At 34.8% G+C, this 22,981-nt stretch overlaps 2 protein-coding genes across 2 annotated transcripts; both read left to right on the plus strand.

The window, feature by feature from the left end:
• Nucleotides 1-247: 247 nt before the first annotated feature.
• LOC132287147 (beta-galactosidase 1) lies at nucleotides 248-7,684 on the plus strand. Its single transcript, XM_059789664.1, has 19 exons — nucleotides 248-694; nucleotides 880-975; nucleotides 1,068-1,180; nucleotides 1,280-1,346; nucleotides 1,473-1,565; nucleotides 1,691-1,834; nucleotides 2,362-2,450; nucleotides 2,556-2,661; nucleotides 2,759-2,846; nucleotides 3,641-3,759; nucleotides 3,852-4,016; nucleotides 4,189-4,361; nucleotides 4,475-4,584; nucleotides 5,077-5,186; nucleotides 5,379-5,489; nucleotides 5,570-5,680; nucleotides 6,079-6,284; nucleotides 6,372-6,708; nucleotides 7,088-7,684. The coding sequence occupies exons 1-19, from the start codon at nucleotides 521-523 to the stop codon at nucleotides 7,196-7,198; spliced, it is 2,523 nt and encodes an 840-aa protein (XP_059645647.1). The 5' UTR covers nucleotides 248-520; the 3' UTR covers nucleotides 7,199-7,684.
• A 5,151-nt stretch (nucleotides 7,685-12,835) lies between these two features.
• On the plus strand, nucleotides 12,836-21,407 carry LOC132283868 (uncharacterized). The gene is made up of 6 exons (XM_059785903.1): nucleotides 12,836-13,648; nucleotides 19,455-19,507; nucleotides 20,020-20,107; nucleotides 20,216-20,314; nucleotides 20,905-21,041; nucleotides 21,122-21,407. The coding sequence occupies exons 1-6, from the start codon at nucleotides 13,004-13,006 to the stop codon at nucleotides 21,156-21,158; spliced, it is 1,059 nt and encodes a 352-aa protein (XP_059641886.1). The 5' UTR covers nucleotides 12,836-13,003; the 3' UTR covers nucleotides 21,159-21,407.
• The last annotated feature ends 1,574 nt before the right edge of the window (nucleotides 21,408-22,981 follow it).

The following is a 22,981-nucleotide window of genomic DNA, read 5'->3' on the forward strand; positions in this document are numbered from 1 at the left end:
GAGTAGAAAATATATTTATAGAATGAAACTCCGTGTTAGTGTATATGTAAGGCCAAAGTATGCCCTATATTGATGCATACACATGAATATATAGGATCTATTTCCAAATTTATATCTATAAAATAAAATAAAATAAAATAAAATAAAGGAAAGGGTCCACTCATGTGGGTCCCACATGGACCACAATGGTTCCTGCCTTTTTCTTTCAGACCTTACATGCTTGTGTGTTTAAAATCAGCTATGAAGCCTCCCCTTTTCTCAAGTCCCCAACCCACCCCATTAAATATGCACACCCGCTAGCTACTACTATTTATCTACATTTCTATCTCCCATTTTCACTTTCTCGAGAAAAGAAAAGAAAATAAAAGATCAGTGACAAGAAAAACACAACACAGCTGTTTTTTTCTCTCTCTAAACGCAGTGTCTTTCCAAGTATAGAATAAAGTGCCAGGGTCAGAGAAATAGGAGAAAAAAGGCCATTGCTTTGTGAAGCCACAACAGAGGAGGTTGGTTTTTGGTCATGGGTTTGAAACTTGTAATGTATAAGGTGTTGGTGGTGGTGCTGGTGTTATTGTGTTCATGGGTTTCTGGTGGCACAGCCTCTGTTTCATATGACAGTAAGGCCATCATTGTTAATGGGCAAAGGAGGATCCTTATTTCTGGATCCATTCACTACCCAAGAAGCACTCCTGAGGTATATATTTGTCAATGTACTTCATGAGTCTCTCTGATTTCCCTCCTTTTTTTTTCTTTTTTTTTTTCACCATGTCAGTTTTATTGACGGTTTTCAGTAATGGGTCTCTTTCTCTTTCTCTCTCTAAGTTTTCTTTTGAGTGTAGTCTGTTCTTGAGTTCTTTTGTTGTTGTGGGGTTGTGGCAGATGTGGCCGGATCTTATTCAGAAGGCAAAGGAAGGAGGTTTGGATGTTATACAGACCTATGTTTTCTGGAATGGGCATGAACCTCAACCTGGCAAAGTAATATAAATTAACTCTAATTTTATTTATTTATTTGTGGGTGTTTTAATATTAATACTAATTAATTAAATTGTTTGAATTTATTTTTGTAGTACTATTTTGGGGGAAGGTATGACCTGGTTAAGTTTATAAGCCTGGTGAAGCAAGCAGGTCTATATGTTCATCTCAGGATTGGACCCTATGCTTGTGCTGAATGGAACTTTGGGTGAGTTGATTAATGTTAATTTTCTGTAAAGAGGAACCACTGGTTTGTATTTTATATTAAGTTTTGATTTTTATGAGCACTTTTTCTGTTTCATATCAGGGGTTTCCCTGTTTGGCTCAAATATGTTCCAGGTATCAGTTTCAGAACAGATAATGGCCCTTTTAAGGTAAGGCTCTTGCATATGAAGATTCATTCTCATCATCCTTATTTTCATTTTCTATTTCTGTTCCATTTATTTTATTTGATTGCAAATATTTACTCTGATTTTGTTGCTTGAAATGTTGTAATGAAGGCTGCAATGCAAAAATTTACCACAAAGATTGTGAATATGATGAAAGTGAACAAGTTGTACGAATCTCAGGGTGGTCCAATAATTCTATCACAGGTAGTTGAAAACTTGAAAGTATTCCATTTTTTACCCAATTAAGTTTTTGGTTGTAAATTGTTATCATTCAATAAAAGTAGTAAGCAAATTGAGAGAAGCATCTTTCTCTGTGATGTATGTGACAGATTGAGAATGAGTATGGACCCATGGAGTATGAACTTGGTGCTCCTGGTCGAGCTTATTCGAAATGGGCAGCTCAAATGGCTGTGGGTCTTCGCACCGGAGTCCCATGGGTCATGTGCAAGCAAGATGATGCCCCTGACCCCATTGTAAGTATCATAGCCTTTTTGTGAATTCTTTTGCCTTTTCTTTGTTATGTTCTTACACCAATTCTTGATTGTTTCCATGTTATGTTTCCTCATCCTTAAGTGGGGTTGCTATGTAACAGTGTGTTGTCCCCTGAGTGGTCAAGTATGGTTTTGAATAATTATCCCCCTGCACATGGCTAGGCTTTGCTCTGTCTCTCTCACTCTCATATGTTGTGTTTCTGTTTTTATTTAATTATCCACCGGCCTTTTGAATTCTGTAATGATGGACCAATGACCATGTCTACTTGTCATTATCATCACATCTGTTTCAATTTCCATTATAGTGGCGTGTCTAAAAAAATATTTACTTTATTTTCTTCAATTCTAGAAATACAAAAGAAGTCGATATTTAACTCAAATACTCATTCCTACAGGATCTCAATTATTTCCTTAACTTCTTCTTTGAATCTTAGGATCTTTTAGAATAGTTATAGTATATGACTATGCTTCCAAATAATGAGTTTGTTATTTTTGTTCATCATGCACAGATAAATACTTGCAATGGTTTCTACTGTGACTACTTCTCTCCAAATAAGGCTTATAAACCAAAGATATGGACTGAAGCTTGGACTGGCTGGTAAATTTTCATACTTGTCATTTATACTGGCTTAATTTTCTGTTTCTTTATCAGAGATTTGTGAGGCCTTACCTCTTTGATTGTTTCATTAAATTTTTCTTAAAGGTTTACCGAGTTTGGAGGTCCAGTTCCTTCTCGTCCAGCTGAAGATTTGGCGTTTTCAGTTGCGAGGTTTATACAGAAGGGCGGGTCTTTCATTAATTATTATATGGTAAGCGAATTGTTTGATGTATTTACCAAGTGAATCAAATATATGGATGAGTTCAACTGAATTATTCTTATTTGTTCCTTTGCTATTATGCTTCCAGTATCATGGAGGGACAAACTTCGGCAGGACAGCTGGTGGCCCTTTTATTACCACTAGCTATGATTATGATGCTCCTCTTGACGAATTCGGTATGCCACATGATCATCATCTTGGAGTTTGTTCATCTTGACATTGTTCTTCTAAGCACGTATCATATATTTCGAGTGGTATGCAACATGGCTGCTAATATTTGTTATACTAGTTTGAATTTAAAGTAAGAGAAGGCAGGTTTGAGGTTGCAGTCAGCTTTTTTCTTTAAGTGTTGCAATTGCCAGCATATCACCATAGACAGTTCGCAACACCATGGTGAAGGTTGCTTCTTTCATTTTACAAAATGCAAGAGGGGAAACTCAGTAGATATATTTTTTTGTTGTTGGGGGTGGGGGAAATAACAGCTATACCCCTGTGGTGACATGATGATGTTCCACTTATTGTACAGAACCTGAACCCCCTCATTTGATGGGTGACACTAGATCTTGTAGGCAAAAGGTCAACTGAATGCGACATTCCTATTTGTAGTTTATCTCTAATTGTTTTGGTCAGGAATAACTATATCTATTTTTATCCTGGTATGAAGATTGTTGTAAATCATTAAGGTTACAATGTCCAAGCAAATATTAATCTTTTATGCATACATTAACCAATTCAGTGGTGGGACCTTCTCTTCAGATGGACAATTTTTATCACCATACATTTAAGATAACTAATTGTCTTTTTCATTCAAAATTCTGACTTACACCAAATAAGAGTTTCCGGACCACCTATTTTAGTTTTGGTATATATTATTTTGTATCATGTTATGAACAGGATCCAAATTGTAAAACCTTCAAAGATTTTATGTTCCTCAGAAAACTTATGGAGTATTGACTCTTGCTATGTCTAGGGCTACTACGACAACCTAAATGGGGCCATTTGAAAGATCTGCATAGAGCAATAAAGCTGTGTGAGCCAGCGCTAGTATCTGGAGATTCCACTGTGACGCCTCTTGGAAACTATCAAGAGGTTAGATTTACATGAGCTCTCTATGAACCATATCTCCTATCTTATTTTGGTCCTGAAATTGAACGTCACTCCTCTTCATTGTTACCATACAGGCTCATGTTTTTAAATCAAAGTCTGGAGCTTGTGCTGCATTCCTTGCAAACTACAACTCGCATTCCTTTGCAAAAGTGGCTTTCCGGAATATGCATTACAACCTGCCTCCTTGGTCTATCAGCATTCTTCCAGACTGCAAGAACACAGTTTATAACACAGCAAGGGTGAGAACGGGCTCTTACTTAAATTGGATTTATCCTTATTCTCAATATTAGTATATACACACATATTTATATTTAGTTGAGAATGAAGAAATAGAAAGCTTTAAAATACATTGCAGGAAGTTCCCCTCAAAAGTTTTGCAGTAATTGACATCAAACTGAAATCTTTGTACAGGTTGGCGCTCAAAGTGCACAAATGAAGATGAGTCCTGTTCGTGGAGGATTCTCTTGGCAGTCATACAATGAAGAGACAGCCTCTTACGATGAAAATTCATTTACAATGGTTGGGTTATTGGAGCAGATAAATACCACCAGAGATGCCTCTGATTATTTGTGGTACACGACAGAGTGAGTTCTCTACAATGCTGCACGTTGTTGATTTTCAAAAACAATTTTTTTTTTTTTTTATTACACCGGTTTAGTCACTCATTTGTGTTATTCATACTTTCTTTCAACCCTAGTGTCAAGATTGACCGTAACGAAGGATTTCTGAAGAGTGGGAAGTGGCCTGTACTTTCAGTTTTATCTGCTGGCCATGCTTTGCATGTTTTCATCAATGGTCAACTGTCAGGTGGGCAGCATATTGGTCAACATTAAAAATGTCTTCAGTGCAACTTCTATGATAAACATCTTCGTATCGCTAGAGTATCTATTATTATTATTATTATTTGGCTGAGTTGTTAGAATATGCATATATATAAGTGGGTGCCAGTATTGTCCTCTTTTAATTAAGTTCTTTTAAGTAAAGAAAATGAGGTGAAAGGAGTCACTTCTATAGTTATCCTTACCTCTGCTCTGTGTGACTTTTACTTTTACTGCCAAAAATGATGTTGCTATTTTATTAAGCTAAACAAAACAATAAAATTGCCTAAAATCATGACAGTAGGACACTATAACTTTGTTTGATGATTAGTATGAAGCATACCAATGCGCAATAGATATCATCCTTCCTAGATCTTGCTTGCTAATCAAAAGAACAAAGAAGACTACTTTAGGCAATGCTGAATTTATAACTGGACATCATTTACTTATTTCCTCTTAATACATTCCTAATTTTTGACAGGAACTATTTATGGAAGTTTAGAATACCCAAAACTAACATTTAGTAAGGGTGTGAATCTGCGAGCTGGTTTTAACAAGATTACACTGCTAAGCATTGCTCTGGGTCTACCGGTTTGTTCTCTTTCTCTTATTCACACATACAATGCCTATACTGAATATATATAAATATATATATGTAAAATAAAAAAATACACACCCAGTCATGCCAAACTGACAAACAGATCTTTTGTTCATAAAACATATTTCATGAAAATTTAAATCTGACTTCTCTATGCTTTTGAACTGCCTGTGTTATGAGCTCAGAATATTGGTCCACATTTTGAAACATGGAATGCTGGTGTTCTTGGCCCTGTCTCACTGTACGGTCTCAATGAGGGGAAGAGAGACTTGTCATGGCAGAAATGGACTTACAAGGTTTGTATTCAAGGATTTTACTGTCTTAGTTCATTGCCCTAAATCCTTGATAATTATTTGACTGGAATGTCCCTGATCAGATTGGTCTAAAAGGAGAAGCTCTGGGTCTTCATTCACTCAGTGGGAGTTCTTCTGTTGAGTGGATCGAAGGATTGTCGGTGGCTCAAAAACAGCCACTGACATGGTACAAGGTGAGTATTTCAAATTTTGGGCCAAGGCTTCATTGTTATTCTCAAAATACATAAAATGTGTAAATTCTGAAAGTGTTATTTGGATGGTGCACCAGACAGTTCTAATGTGTTAAATTTAGTTTCTAACAAACAATTTTTTGTTTCATGAAAACAAATTTTCTTTTCTTCCTTTGTTTCTCTTGCTTCTTCTTCTTCTTCTGTTCCAGAAATTTGCTCATCCTCAACCAAAAAAATAAGGAAGAAGTACAGCACGTCTTCATTCATTAACCATTAACACTGAATATTTTTAATCAGATAATGCTTCAAGTGAACAGTGTGCACCCGAATACACCCTTAAAAAAACACTACTACGGAGTCTGCTGCTGCTGACTGACATTTTTCTCTCTGTCATGCTTCAGACTACTTTCAATGCTCCAGCCGGAAATGAACCTTTGGCTCTAGATATGAATAGCATGGGTAAAGGTCAGGTATGGATAAATGGTGAAAGCATCGGACGCTACTGGCCTGGCTACAAAGCATCTGGTAGTTGTGGTGCATGTAGTTATGCCGGTTATTTTAGTGAGAAGAAATGCCTTAGCAATTGTGGGGAGGCGTCTCAAAGATGGTGAGAGAAAAAACCTACTTGGTTTCGAACTTTGTTTTTCAATGTGATAAAATAGTTAATTGACTTACCAGTGATTGATAATTTCAGGTATCACGTTCCTCGTTCCTGGCTTAATCCGACGGGGAATTTATTGGTTGTGTTTGAAGAATGGGGTGGAAATCCATCTGGTATTTCCTTGGTGAAGAGAGAGGTACAAAGTGTATGTGCTGATATTTATGAGTGGCAGCCAACTCTTGTGAATTGGCAGTTGCAGTCCTCTGGTAAAGTCAATAAACCCCTGAGGCCTAAAGCCCACCTTTGGTGTGCCCCTGGTCAGAAAATTTCATCAATTAAATTTGCTAGTTTTGGAACACCAGAAGGGGTTTGTGGAAGCTACCGAGAGGGAAGCTGTCACGCCCATCACTCCTATGATGCATTTTACAAGGTATATTCTCATATCTCAATTGAGTTTATGCCATTTTTTATTTTATTATACTTTCTGCAAGGATACCAAATGTGTTTGTGCTGTTAACTCAGTAGTGAAAATTCATTTTCAAATTATGGCAAACAGGTTGTTCGGTTATTTCTAGCAACTCTCTATTTGTCTTTGTTCTCCGAAGTTGGGTTTTGTTCCCTTCCTCACATATTCAGCAATGCCTTTGGGAAATTATATTTTGCCAGTTTTCACATGGAACAACCAACTTGCCTGAATTTAAGCAGCCAAGTTTAGTGTCAAATTATAATTTAGGTCACTATGCTCATCTTTTATCAATCACCATTTCCCCCCTTTTTGGGACACTAAATACATGAATCTTATCTTGCAGTACTGCATCGGGCAGCAGTCATGCTCAGTAACTGTAGCACCTGCGATGTTTGGAGGAGATCCATGTCCAAGTGTCATGAAGAAACTCTCTGTAGAAGCCATTTGCGGCTGATGATGCAGAGCATTTGATGACAATGAACTTATTTTTACACTTAAGTACAAATTTTCGGAGATCTTTTACATTTTTAGCAAATTTTAACACGTTCAAGATCACCGCGACGATTGGTTTTGGCTTTTGCTAGAGTGAAGGTTGTAGAAATTTACAACACAACATTTGGTGCAAAGCCCACAAAGATTGTGAAGATGATTGTTGGAGAAGTATTTATGTATAGAAACTAGCTGCTGTCTTCCAGATCTTGGCCTGCGCATATCAGAAAAAGTTTGGAGGCACAGGGGGTTACTGGCACATTGGGACCGACAAGCGAGTCCATGTGCCTAATCATAGAACATATAAGCTCTTGGTTTTTAGTGATTTTAAAATGTTATTTTCAGTGTAAATCCCTCTCTTGGAAGCAATTGATTCGTCGCTTTGTCCTTGTAAGAAGGCTTTGAAATTGGTGATAATTATATCAAGCTTATGAAATATTGTCTTGGTTTATTTCTTTTTGTGTGTGACTTCATCAATTTCAGGCTTTTCGGCTGTAGCTGTATTATGCAACTGCAAACCAATACTGTAATATAAAGACTGAACTGCATTCTTTTATCTTTCATAGTCATATAAGATGTTTCATTTCCTTACTAGCTTGGCTGAAATTCAAAATCTTTGGTGGATCTCCAGTAAAATAGAGGTGTCCCCTTGAAGTATAAGCTGGCCTAAATAATAGGAGGTCATAGTTACTGTCTGGAAAGTTTTATTTTGCTGATGTTCTGGTCCAATACTGTGAGTTTACCTAGGGTTTTTAGGTACACTTGTGCTCTATAAGAAGCTAATGACAATAACACTCTTTTTGTCATAGTCTTGTTTGGTTCTCTAGAGCTATTTCAAAACACTATTTTTGCCTTTGGCTTGCTATGCAAGAAAAACTAAGCACTAGAGAAAAGAGTGTTGAATTCCCTAATCCAACCTAATGTTTGTATCCTTCGTCTCAAAAAGTGCATTTTTCTTTTCAATTGGATGATGCCCATATAAGGAAACTTTGCCAATAATTAGGATTGACATGGAATCCACATTTATTCTATAGATGTTCCTTCTCTTCAATGATCTTGAATGCTCTACAGTTTAAATGTGGATTCCATGTCAATCCTAATTTTTGTCAAAGTTTCCTTAAATGGGCATTGTCCAATTGAAAAGAAAAAAGTGATATCATATGTGGAAAGAAAGGAATGCTAGGATTTTGCAGAGTGATACCTCATTTCCGATCAAAGTCTTGAACTCCATCATTGAATCTGTTCGATTCCTAATCTCTTTGTCAATTGTAGCAAGTGGCCTCTTGCCGTGTTAATTGCATCAAATGGGAATCCCCCTAATGTTACATTTGGAAGCACAGAATCCGGCTGCTTGAGTTTGGAATCTGAAGAAATTTAGTTAAATTTGCTGCTCCCAAACATAGTATAAATCCATTCTTTTTTCTTTCTTTTTTTTTCCCAACCAAAAGGAACCCTTCTTTTCTATCCCACCTGATCTAGGGTTGCGATAACTCTTCTTCAATGCCTCTGTCAGTCTGTTGATGTTCCACAGTTTGAATTTCAGCCAAGGGTTGTTGGTCCTAATGGGCTTGGACCATTTCTTTGTAAAGTTTTTGTTAATTCCTTTTTCATCCAATTAATTACTTGGACTTTTCTTCCTTGCCTTTGGGCTTCTGGCCGGTTTTGTGTAGGCCCATGGGCACATGTTTTTGAAATGACTAGACTACATATGCAAGCTGAAAAAGAATGATAAAACTATATAGTAAATATTAATTAAACCAAGTATATGCATTTTCAGATAAGATAAGATAAATGGTCTAATTTATAAAAATAATAGAATTTGTTCCGTCATTGAAGGACAAAGACTAAAAAGCTTCTAGAATATTCAACCTTGAAGACTGAATCTAGACTGCAAGACACGTAGACCGGTCAGTTTGGACCATTTCTCTTGGTGACGTGCACTTTTTTACATACTCTGTTATGTATGTCACTTTTATTTCTCTGGTAATTCATACATGGATTAAAACATTTAATCAATAAAAATAATTAGTTAGTTAAATAAAATATATATAAATTATAATTGATTTTTGTTCGATGATTACTAAATTTGATTAATGGGCACTATCTCATATTGCAAAAGTTCTCCTTCCTAGGTGGAGAGGTTAAAAATTTGAGTATCGGTAAAGACATAATATTATAGTGTGCGTTACTCAGGCTTTATTTGGTTAGATGAAAATAAGCAATAAAAGAAAAAAAATTAGAAAGTGAAAGAAAAGTAAAGTCAATGAAAATAAAATAGATTTTCTAACATGCATGTAGTTAGCATGAAAATTTATCCAAAAAAATTATAAAAAAATATTAATTTATTAGTTTAGATAGCATGAAAGTAAAAAGAAAATGATTATACATATCAAAATTATTCTTATAAAGTAAAATGATGGATTATTAAATTCAAATATATAATTGTTTATATTTATTTCTATTATTTATATTTAGAATAAGGCTTCATAATATTTTTTTTAAGTAAAACTTAATTATTAGTTTAAGATAAACAAATTAAAAAAAATAAAAAATTAGAGATAAGAAGCAATACTAGTGTTTGGGAGAAAATCAAATATTTCACCCTATATATATATATATATATATATATATACGGATTATGAGTGGTTAGAATTGCAACATAGAATAGACAATTAAAAAAAATAAAAAAATTCTATTTAGAAGCAGGAACTATTTTGAGAAATTTTATCCAAATTATCATTGATATTCTACATATATATATAACTGTATAATTGATATTTTGTGAACTTTTACGTGAAAATAAAATTTTCAAGCGTGTTTTTTGGTGGAAAAATTTTAAGGAAAATACTCAATGCGGGAAACTAAATTTTTTATTAAAATTTTATTTTTCCTTTCTTTTCTAGCTGTTTCCACCCAAACAAAATCTTATACTTTCCCAAAAAAAAAAAAACTCAATCTCATATGTTAATATTGCATATAATTTATTTTAATATATTATTTTATGTTATAATATTACATATTATCAAATTATTTTTATCATTATCTTTTTCTTTCTTCCTTTTTTTTTTTTTTTCTCAAGTGTTTTATTAGCAAATAGCCAAATACCTAAATTCTTCACTCCTTTTTTTATTCATATTTTATTTTTCTTCTCGACTTCCCTATTTTTTTTAAACTAAAAAGCTTCTAGTATATTCAACCTCACTCAACCTAGATGGAGAAGACTGAATCTAGAGTGCAAGACACGAAGACCAGTCAGTTTGGACCATTTCTTTTGGTGGCATGCACTTTACATACTTCTGTTATGTATGTCACTTTTATTTCTCTGGTAATTCATACATGGATTAAAATTTAATCAATAACAATAATTAGTTACTTAAACAAAATAGATATAAATTATAAGAATAATGAAACTTGCACTGATGAGTTGGGAGAACCATTAAGTCTATTATATTTGATTGTTCACCAATGAATTAGATAATGAAGTATTTTTTTTATATTTGACATGCATTGACCAACCAGAAATAATAAGTCTAACAATTTTGCTTAATTCTTTGGTGTAAGTATAGTACTCTAATTATAATTGAATTGATTTTTATCCGATGTTAACTCAATTTGATTAATGGGTACTATCTCAGATTCATAAGCTCTCCTTCCTAAATGGAGAGAGGTTGAGTATTTGAGTCTCCGTAAAGACATAATATTATTGATTTGGATCCCTCAAGTTAAATTTTCTCAAAGTTATCCTAAATTGGCACGTGACATTTAAAATCTATCTACTTTACCAAAATTTGAAAAATTTTGAATCACCATACTTTAACGACATTAACGTGATTTTTGGTGCCTAAAAGCTCTAGTTCACTATCTTTTTTCTGAAATCTAAATTGTAAAAAAATTTAAACTGCAAAATTGCTTTGATTCACCGTAGATAGATTTAAATGTCACGGTCAATCGACAGAAAATTTAACTTAGAATAACTTAAAGAAGATTTCACTTAAAGGATCCAAATCCATTATAGTGTGTTGCTTATACTTTCCGAGAAAAAAACGAACTCAATCTGATATTTTAATATTGCATATATTTTATTTTAATATATTAATTTATGTTATAATATTACATATTATCAAATTATTTTTATCATTATCTTTTTCTTTCTTCCTTTTTTTTTCCCTCAAGTGTTTTTATTACTTGTAACAAATAGCCAAATACCTAAATTATTCACTCCTTTTTTTTAATTCATATTTTTTTTTTTTCTCAACTTCCCTATTTTTTTCCCTAATCATTATTTGCCGATCTCTTGTGATATTATTTTTTTCACAATAGATTATACCTTAACAAGTTGGGGTTATCAGATCAGGTATTTATTAATAATGAAAATCAAATATATATTTTAAATAATCCATCGGGTTATGAGACAGGATTTTAAAAAAAATACTAATACTAATCTAATTGGATTCGGATCAAATTGAGCTTGATCCGACCTAGATCGAACCCATTTACAGGCCTGACTACATTCATCAACTTGCTGAATTCAATTTAACACCGAAATTTTGTCACGTTGGAAGCACTTAATATGTATCATGTTCAATTAATAACATAATAAATTACATTTACTTCCACTAAGGTGTAGCATACTCTCATTAACCTCATTTCTTGTTCGAAATTTTTTAATGAACTAGCTTGTTTAATATTGCACCAAACCTTCATGGACCCCGTGGTTCAAAATTTTTTTTTTTAATGAACTCCCACTGTTAAATACTGTACTAAAGTTTAAAGGAGTAGTGATTTACCTTTTCACTCTCAATTGTTATTATATCATTGAAAAGTGGATTAAAGTGAAAAGAGAATAATCAATATGATGTAATTTAATTTTGGTCACAAAGGTAAATACAATCTTTTGACTCGAAAATCTATTATTAAGCACTAAATCCAGGGAGATATGTAATTTTTGCATTAAAAGAGAAGCTAAATTTATACCACAATCAAAGTGAGTTTAATTGCCTATTTTGGCACCCAAGACTAAAATGGAATAAAAATGAAAAGAGAATAATAATGGAATGAAATGTTCATTATTATTATTTTATGAAAAATGATATGATTGATGATTTTTTTATCCGAACTTAAAATAGTCTGATATAAAAATATAGCGTAAAATAATATAAAAATGAAAAATTGCTATAGAATGGTGGTACGATGTTAGTGGTAGTGATATTGGCAAAAGCAGTAGTAGTGGAAATCAATGGCGAGGCAACAATGGTGGTGGTGAAATGATAGAAGGCGGTGGTGATGCGAGTGGTGATGATCACAGTTGTGATGTTATTTGCGAAATTAATTTTTATTTCAGGAAAATTCCATTCCATTCTAGCGGTAATAAAATTTTATACCTAAAAGTGGAATAAATTTAAAAGATAATAAGGAATAATGATGTAATTTTATTTTGCTGAGATAAGTAAATCCAATCTTTTAACTCGAAAATTTATTATTAGGCACTAACTGTAAATTTTGGTTGTCATGTTACTCAATAACATTTTGCCGTCATTCTAGCCACAAGCTTTCTCAATCTAAAGCAGAGAGAGAAACAGAAATAGAAGATTAGGATTGGATTAGAACATTCAGAGAATCATCCCCTGTTACTAGGTATAGAAATTGAGGACTGAGTACGTATCACTCTTTAGATTGGGTTGGACCATTTTAAACTACACAACAACACAAAACAAAACGCAATTCTCTTTTTCTCTCCTCTTTCTCTCTCTCTGTGTGTAAATGACTATCAATGGCGGCGACTACTTCTACGCCCTTTCTCTATCTCATCTTATCTAATCCTCCACCTGTAATGGACAATAAGTCGAAATTACAACAACCCATGTTCTATCCTCTCTTCTTCTTCACCTTCTGTCTCCTCTCCCTCTCCATTCTCATCTTCTCCCTCTACAAAAGACTCAAGAGAACAGAGCAACAAGCTTCGAACTCGATTATCGAATGTCCTCTCTCGAAAATTGTAGATAATACCCAACAAACCCATGAATCAAACCTCACCCAGTTGACCCATTCGCTTCTTCTTGAGATCTTACCATCCAATTCGCCCAAATGGGATACTCTGTTCAGTGATGAGGGGTGTGGTGAACCGGTTCCAAAAGGGCCGGGTTTGGATAGGGAAAGGGTTGATTCGGGTGGGGAAGATTGTGGGAAGAAGAGTAAGAAGAAGAAGAGAGCGAAGAAGAAGAGGTCTAATTCGAACTCTGAAGACGGTGGCGATGGGAGGTGTGTGGGGAAGGAGGGATTGGGGGCGAAGGAGAAGCAAGATTTGGTGTGTCTGTATCCCTTTACGTCGTCGTCTAGTGTAACACAGAGGAAGATCAAGCAACAATATGATCAGCTTGTGAAGTCCCATGAGGCTAATGGCTTGACACTGGCTCAGGTTTTCTATTTTCTAACCCAGTTTTTGTCTTTTTGTTTTAAATGTTCTTCATTGTCATTAGGTATTCACTCTTTGTATAGAAACTAAAATAAAAAAATAAAAAATAATTCAAAAAGGAATTTTCAACTTTGTTGTTATTTAATGATTGTTTAGTTTTATAGATATGTATAATTTTCTTTGGGTTGGTTTTATACTGACTTGCCATTCTGCTGCTGTACTCAATAGTGTTATTGGAATTCTTATATAAGATTAGTTTCGGTTTAACCATTTTTTCATCTATTGATATTCATGATAATCAGTGGATGATTCTTTACCCTCAATTCAAACATAAACATGTGTTTCTAGGAGGATGGTGGAAACCTCTTCACCAGTGCCAAAAACTTTAGAATTGGCTTTTGCCTGGTTCTGTGATTGTCAAAACGTCCAGGCAACCCCTATTCAGGGCAATAGACTTTCCTTTTAGAACAGGTCACCTAGATAATTCACATAAGCAAAATGCAATAATTCTTCATTTAAACTTTACTTTATTTTCAATAAATAATATATTGACAACGTATAAGGTATAAAGAAAACACAAAATGAGCATTTAGTGTGAATATTGTTGACAATTACGGTATCAAAGTTTATATTCAACTGGAAAATAAAATACGTTTTCAACTTTGAAGTAACAATATACTCTGTATTCTTTACTTTATCAATTCCTGTGACTTGCATCCTTTTACATTCAAGTTCTTTTGAGTTAAAAAGTTGATTTCTTATAACCCTCACATCAATATCACTTTTTTATGTTTTTTTTTTTTAAAAAAAAAAGAACTGATTGTTGAGATATAATTTTTAGAATAATAATTTGGGGAAGAAATAGCTTTGAGATATTATCCCGTTGCTCAGATGTGCACCCGAGTGCCTAGACAGACACCCTTAAAATTGAGCGGCACCCCACATCATGGTCGTGTAGGCAAGGGTAGCTTAAGCTTTTAGGAACTTCTAGTACCTAGGCTGTCACGTGAGTGCCCAAACTGCTGCCTGTAAGAATGGTTTGGTCACTCTAAAGAGTTTATGCTTTGCCACCTGCACAACCGTATGCAATATATCTCCATGCTAAAGTAGACTTGGGTGTTATGGTCATACACAAACATAGACCGAAAGATGCATCGGTTAGAAGAGATGGAGTTGCTTGCCTAGAAGGTAAAGTAGACTTAGGTTGTATGGTTATACAACCCCATTCGTATGGGATAAAGGTAAGGAGGATGATGATTGTGTTTCAAGGAAGAGGGATTGCAGAAGTGTACGTTTCCTGGCCTATTTCACAATTCATTTCTTGGACTAGCGAAGCTAGAAGGTTTCCTATTCCGGATCCTACAAGGTGTAAGGGTCTCATGTAGAGCCAGCCTACATTAGCTTGTTATAAACCCATACATTTACAAGCTTATCAATTTGGCTTTCAAAATATTTAATCTTTTATATACCATTTGAATGATGGGTGAGGCAATTATTCATGAGGTAATACCAGGCTGAGGATTCTTTCTGGATTTTCTGGAGATGATAGTTGGTGGCAGTCCAGGAAGTATGCATGATATGTTACTGAGGTACATGTGTCAGGTATCAGGGATCGGGGTTACTGGGTTAGTTATGTATTTAGGTACTAGGACTGTTTTTGTCGAAACTTCCTATCTAAGGATTTTGGGGACTCATACGAGTTGTCCACCTGATGCATACAAACACTAGGGTGTACCATCCGTCAAGTTTCTGATGTATCCTTATGGTGATCATTGATGGTGTCCGATAAGTATGTCACTCAACTAAAAAGGGAAGAGGTTATAAAAGTTTAATATGAAACTCAATTTTGTTACTTGTGATTGTTGCAACGTATGTAGAATACCAATGATGTAGGGCTTGAATGATCTAATACATATCCCACATGGAAGATTCTAGTAGAGTATCAGCAAGTAAATTTAGTTTGGATGCCAGCAAAGATACTGATGTAAGACGGTTTAATTATGGGTTGTTTTCAAGATGTCAAGTTTCATGGATTTCATCCAATTCTTCATTAGTTGAGAGAAAAGGAAAAATATCTTTTTTTCTTTTTTTGAAGATGCAAGGCAAACCAAATTGCATTCAGATAAGTGGGACCAATGCTGGATGGTGATGTTCTTAGAAGGCAAAATACTGACAATTATGAACGTTATCCTCATAAAAAAATGTCATTATTTTCCCCCTTTTTTGTATAGATCTTTTTTTTTCCTGGAAAAGAATAAAAGAAAGGAGAATAACAAATTGAGCCCCAACATGTCTTGGATAGAGGTAGTACAATGCCTTTACGTGATTTTAACACAACTAGTTTCCCATTGTTTTGGACAACTTATGCATTTTAATAATACTAATTCACCGCTCATTATCGGTTTTGAAGAAAACCACTCCAGCAACTCAAGTCACCTCATCATATTCTAATTATGTCATTAAAGGTTTGAAGAAAACCACTCCAGCAACTAGTGTCACCTCATCATATTCTAATTATGTCACTATGGAAGCCATACTCTGATCTTACCACATTTAGAGTATGTGACATACCTTGTTCTAGTATCTATACCAATACCATGTTCCAGCGTGGTCCACGTTCCAGGTGCAACTGTTTCTTTTGATTGGTTTGGTAATCAAACCCAAACAAAAATGCTGTCTAGCATTAACTTGAGTATGGACCCGTTTTTCTCACCGAATTAATTTAGTCAACACTCAACCGATATTGATGATAAAACTAAGCTTCTTAACTTGATAAAACCAATCCAACTTTAGTTTGTAATGTCAGTTCTGGTTGAGTGCCAATTTAATTTTGGCCTAATATGATATATAAATGTAGGATACTGATGCAGATTTCAGATACTGTTTTTGGTTTTATCCATGAATTTATGCAAAACCAAATATGGATAACCCCGTCCACAACTCTATTATTTATCTGCTAAGCAATGTTGTAAATAACAAGCCCAACCAAAGTCTTTGCTTGAGGTATATGTCCTCCACCTCCGGTGAAGGGTTCAATACTCAGCGTGGGCATGTATATGTCGGTATACTTACCTATTGTAAAAAGGAAAAAGAAAATTACAAACCCAGGCCATCATTGGATTTCAGATCAATTGGGTTTTAGTTTGGACCAACCCAGTCGTCACTTGAAAAGTCCCATTTTCATACTCATTCATCCATGCTATTCCTATGAAAATTTTTGCTTTCTGTTGCACCTGAGCCTAAGGCTAATTCACAACTGACTCTAACCACTGGCAGTTAATGCTTGCTGAAATGGAAAAGAAGGTTACAAGATCAATAAATAAATAAATAAGTGCCATCATGAAATATGAGGTCTGTGTCAACTTTCAAAAGTGCTCAATAAAGTCTGCTACTGTAGCGCCTAAGCTCTGGCTTAAGTCATCGCCTGTGTTTGAACACCTTCACTTGATTATGTCCACACAATCACACAAACACATGAACAACTAGTGGTCATGCATATATTAAGTAACAGATGTCATAACTGTAAAATTGCAATGGTCGCATAATTCATTTCCACAGACTTCCACGTGACATAAGGATGTAAAACTAAGTTCATACATTCAGAATATCTCACACGCATAGAAAAACACTATTTATCTGCACTGGTGCGAATGGGCAAGCATATGTTATGTAGGACAGCTCGAAAAATAAGAATGTGATTGTCATTGTAATTGCCGCATGATTCATTCCCATAACACATCTATTTTCTTTACGAGTTACAGTGTTGATATTTCCGCTTCAACTAGGTACACCAACCTTGCTTCTATAGATCTTTACAATATTGCATGCAGGACCTATTGTTTTCTTTGTTGTACTTTATGATTTTGAATATGGAACTGATTACCTACAGTAGCACATTTTTTGTTGATCTCTGCCAATAGCGAGTAATGTCATAAAAACTGCCATGCCAAGATAATTATTGTTGTCAGGGAAATGACAAGGACCGTGGTCAACATCTATTCCATCCTCTTTAAACTTCTGTTCTTTCCGTACATATAATTAGCCATTGTTGGTTTTATCTACTGCCTCATATATTATGGTGTGGTCCTGGATGGAGTACTTGCAGCCATCATTGCACCCCTGGAACCATTATCTCCTCTTTATGTAGGTCAAGAGGATTTCAGTTAGTTTCTCATATATGCATAATATTTGCAATTGCTAAATTCATATTCTTGGGAATGGCTCGTTCCCTCCCTCTCTTTCTCTATGGCACATGCATATCTTGACTTTGTAAATGTTCTTTGGTTTGCAATACTTCTCGATTTTGGTTATACCATCCTAAAAAACAAGAGTTTGAGTTCCTCTTTTGAGCCAGCAATGTCTATTTTTAACCCATTCTTAACAATTACTAATATTTTGTTGCGTGAATTTTCTGCAATTGGCAATTTAGCATTGAATTTATTGTCTTCATAATCATATGTTTTATCGGCACAGCAATGCTGTTATTCACTTGGGGTTCTGGCCTGACAATTCCATTCCCCAAAATCTAGATATATGGTGCAACTACATGACAATTTATTTTTATGATTATTATTTATCTTTTGGTGGATCTGCTTTATGGAAAAGGCTCGTCTGTTTAAGGGTTTCATATTGTGTTGGGATGGGTATGGATGTGTGTATTTGTTAAAGAACCGTGGGCTTCATTTGGTTGTTGAGAATATTTTGTGAAAGGTCATTGTTGAGAAAAATGATGTAAAGTAAATGAAAATAGAATGAAGAAAAGGGTGTGACAACATAGACCCTAGGGCGCCTTGACCTTTTTTTTTTGTTTGGCAAACGCCTTGACCTTTTAACAACTATGTATAGAACATATAAAAATATCATAAAGTAAACTATAGATAAACATAAATCATGTGATAGACTATTAGCAAACCGTTTTATCTATAACTATGAAAGGAAAACAGTAATCAAGTGTCACCAAACTAAGGTTGAGTTTTTGACTTTCTAGTGAGCAGGATCAGTATAAGTACCAAAAGGCATATTAATGTAGACCTGCCTGATGGGCGGAACCCGGTTATTTTTCACATCCTACTTTAGAATTGTACGATGACTTTGCTTCATGAACAGTGTCTATGCTAACCGAACAAGTGTACTCCAAATCAAGGGGAATAATGCACTTGACTTGCGGATATGCCAGATAATTTTATAGTGTATATAATTAGCTGTATGACTATAGATGTGCAGGTTTTATCACTTTTAATTGCTTGTCTTGGAGTATTCTGACTTCGGAAACTGTGAGTAGTAAAATGGATAGAAAGGGCAAGCAGAATGCTTCTGACTCTTTTGCATGTGATTGCACGGTGCCAGAAAAGAACTCTGTCAAACTTTTTTTTAGTGATAAGATGGTGCAATAAATTTGAAAATTGAAAATCTGTCTCTGCATTTTAGCTCATGTCCTATCATTTTTGAGAAATTTTCAAATTCCAATCTCATTTAAGCATGAGAGGAAAAATCAAGGAAATTATTTTTCCTTTCTTTATCTTTTCCTCTTCCTTTCTTTAACTAAATCTATGGATCAAACAGAGCCTCATTGTTCAGTTAGGCGTGAAGTTTATGTCACAAGTGAAACATAATAGTTGTAGAAACCTGGCCTGTTGATTTGATTGGTGCAAATAAATTTTCTGCCCCAGTTATACACTCTCTCTCTCTCTCTCTCTCTCTCTCTCTCTCTCTCTTCTTTTTTAACTGATGAATCATATAATGCAAGCTATGAACGATTTGGCTGAAACAGCACTTACAGTTATGTACTTTTTCATGCTTATGTGTTCAGGTTGGACAGTTTGTTAATTGCTTGGTTGAGGCAAGAAATGAGCTAAAGCACAAGTATGTTATCAAATTCTTTGTAGACAACTGATCTTTTTCTTTTTCTTTTTCTTTTCTGTGTGTGTGTGTGCATGTCTGAACATGCAACAGACACGTGTTCATCTTTTTGCAGATTGATAGTGACCATAGTAACACCTATTATCCTTGAAATTATGTGTTCTTTAGTAAAGATATGTAATCCTTTTTATATAGTTTGCAATTTAACTGCATGATAAAGTTAAACGGTAAGAATAATTATTGAAGAGTTGTAAGATTCCAAATTTAGCTATTAGCGGACTAGCTTCTGAACAACATATGTTTTTTTTGTTTCCTACTTCGTTCCTTAAAATTATCAATTTTTTCTTTCGAGATGCTTCCAAAATATGAATATTTTTGGTACCATGGATCTCCAACCTTCATATGATACATTCTTGAATAATTCTGGATTTTCTCTGTGACATAGGCTTTAAAATAATTCCTTTTTCCTTGAATATATATCATTAAAATCATAACCAAATTTTCTTGTTGAACAGGTCTGAGGTCATCCAACGGAAGTTCACAATAACAAAGGCTCTACTATTCAAGGCAGACAGGTCTTCATTTGACCGTCTTCATCAACAGGTTGATGACAGAACTAGCTTATTGATTTTCTGCCTGTTGTAAAAAACAAATAGGAGTTGTTATTATCTTACATATATAAAGATGGTTAATTTTTTTGGGTACATGCAGATATATAAGCTAGAATTAGAACAGAAGAGATTAGAAGAAGATGCATTTGTATATAACTGGCTCCAGCAACAGCTTAAGCTTTCGCCAGCATACAAGAAGGTAATAAGGACCTTGGTTTATAACTTACCTAGTTGAAGACATTAACTCCATAGGAGGCTTTAAATATCAATTGTGTTGGCCTGAATTTGAATGTTCTTCGTGCTTGCTAGTTTTGAAAATGCTGATTAGAGATTACTATGCAAATGACTAATAAGTGACTACATTCAGTTAGTTGGGAACCCTTTTATGGAGAACCTTGCACATGGCTACATGTCAATCTTAGTACCGTGGTTAGAGAAGTGCAGCTGTCATTTAATTGATAGTAAGCTAGATGAAATACAGCTGTCATTTAATTGAAAGTAAGCTAGATGAAATAATGCGATGGTCTTTAGTAAAGTATCTTGTTTTTGTTCCTTGAAAACAATCTGTCAAATCTTTGGTAAGATGATGATGGTCTCTGGTAAAGTATCTTGGTTTTGTTCCTTAAAAACGATCTTTGATAAGATTACTGTAGTATCCGCCCTTATCTTCCTCACTTTTATATTATCTCACTTAAACCGGATTTGAACATATCTCCCTAGAATGAAGTCTTATGTTTTAGTTCGATGATGATGCTGAATGAATTATAATCTTTCCCGTTTAACTTGAAGATGCTTGAAATTGGTGCCTGCATGGCATTGAAAGCCAAATCTGGTGAGCTGATGGAAAGCACAGATAGCACAGATACTGAGTTTGACGAAATTTCATTTGAAGAGTTACTAGCACAGGAGAAGAAAGATTCTTTTTGGTTGGTTTCTGATCTTACAATATTAAATCCGTAGTCATTTTTGGCACTGCTCATCAATAATGATGTTTTTGCATGTGCAGGCAGAGAAATGGCAAACCTAGATCATGCTCAGGCTGATGGTCGGCGTTGCTTGCGAATGTGCTAATTGGTTTTACTAACAGCAGCATTCACAATCTAATACCCCAAATCAAGCGCCATTTCTGCAATTTTACATGGCCATAACAATTTATCCTCTTTTTGGGTTTTCCTGCCAAAAGCTAAGCTAATCTGCCCAAGCATATGTCGAAGTATATTATATGCCATATTTTGTTCTCCTCTGATTACTACAACATGCTCATCATTCAAGTTGATTTTTTATTCTTTTTAGGTTTTCTGTGTCTATTTCATGTGTGTTATTTTCTTCTTTTTAATTTTTTATATTTGAAGAGACATTGTAGTGTTGATAGTCACAACTGTTGAAGTTCTTTTTTTTTTTTTTTTTTTTTCCTAAATGAAGAAAAATTTTGTAAGATAAAACAATATAGTACAAGAATAAAGTGAAGACAATTCTTCACTAAGACACACAAGCACATCTAGGGAAGAGCAGACAAAACCTGCAACAACCTGAAACTCCTATGAACTTAAAAAATCTTGAAGACTAATTCCAGCAATATCAAGAGCATCCCAGACAATGCATTTGACTAGGAAAGAAGGAGATCGAATAACATCAGTATGAAGTCTACCATTTCGTTCAGTCCAAAAATAATACATAGAAGCTGTAAACAACATCTTATGCACTTTGTTCCTGCAAGATTTAATGTAAAATTGAGCTTGCAGGTCAGCAGTGAAAGAGCTAACAGAGTTCAGCTTTTGAACACTCCAATGAAATATACCAGCTAAGCCACACCAGACCTCCCAAGCATACACACATTTCACAAACATGTGATCAACATGTTCTTCATTGCAGCCACACAAGCCACATCTGGAAGCTAAAGAGATTCCTCTACGCTGCAAATTAGCACCTGTTAGGACAGCATTTTGAATAATCAAAGCACTATACACAGACCATCGAGGTCTACCCCCATTCCAAACCAAACCAAACCAAAAAACTTCAGGTTTTGAATCCCTGCAAGAGTCCCAAGCAGCTTTGAATGTAAAAGATTTATTGTTCCACAATAACTGGTCCTCACCACCATGAATCTTGAATTGTTGGAAAAATTGTTGAACAACAAATGGAACATCATCGAACTGCCACTGATTTTGAACAATGAAACTGCTCAAGTCAATCTGCTTATTAGAGGATACCTGTCTCAAGGTTCTATAACTGAAAACCTCTGATAAAAATTGACCCTCACACCATGGATCCATAAAAGTTTTAATCTTATCACCATTGCCAATGCGATAAGAACATTGTACCTTAAGAGTATCTCTAACTGATACAATGCTCTTCCAAATGGATGAATGATTAACCTTTAGAATAACAGACCAGTAGGAAGCATTAGTTAAATAGCGTTTGTTGAACCATGCTACCCACAACCTATCCTTCGAAAGAAGGAAGTCCCAAGCTAAAGAACACTTTGCAGCTTTATCAATGTCACTAATTTGCCTTAAACCAAAACCTCCTTCTGTTTTTGGAGAAGTGACTCTTTTCCAACACATGCTATGCAGCTTGAAGTTGATCTCATTATGCCCCCAAGCAAAATTTCTCATCCTTCTTTCAATTAAGTTAATGACAGTAGCAGGAATACTGTAAACTGAAGACCAGTATAAAACCATAGGAGTAACCACAGCTCTTAATAACTCAATGCGACCTGCCATTGAAAGGTTCATACCAGCCCATCTAGTAGTTGCAGCAACAACCTTATCCATCAAAGGTTTACAATCCAACCTCCTAATTCCTCTGTCAGAAATAGGAAGGCCTAAGTAAGTAAAAGGGAGAGACCCCTGCCTGCATCCCAAAA

This window comes from Cornus florida, unplaced genomic scaffold (genome assembly GCF_030987335.1).
Source record: "Cornus florida cultivar Cherokee Brave unplaced genomic scaffold, ASM3098733v1 CherokeeBrave_3.0.0_Hap2_Chr11, whole genome shotgun sequence".
In the NCBI taxonomy this organism is placed as follows: Eukaryota; Viridiplantae; Streptophyta; class Magnoliopsida; order Cornales; family Cornaceae; genus Cornus; species Cornus florida.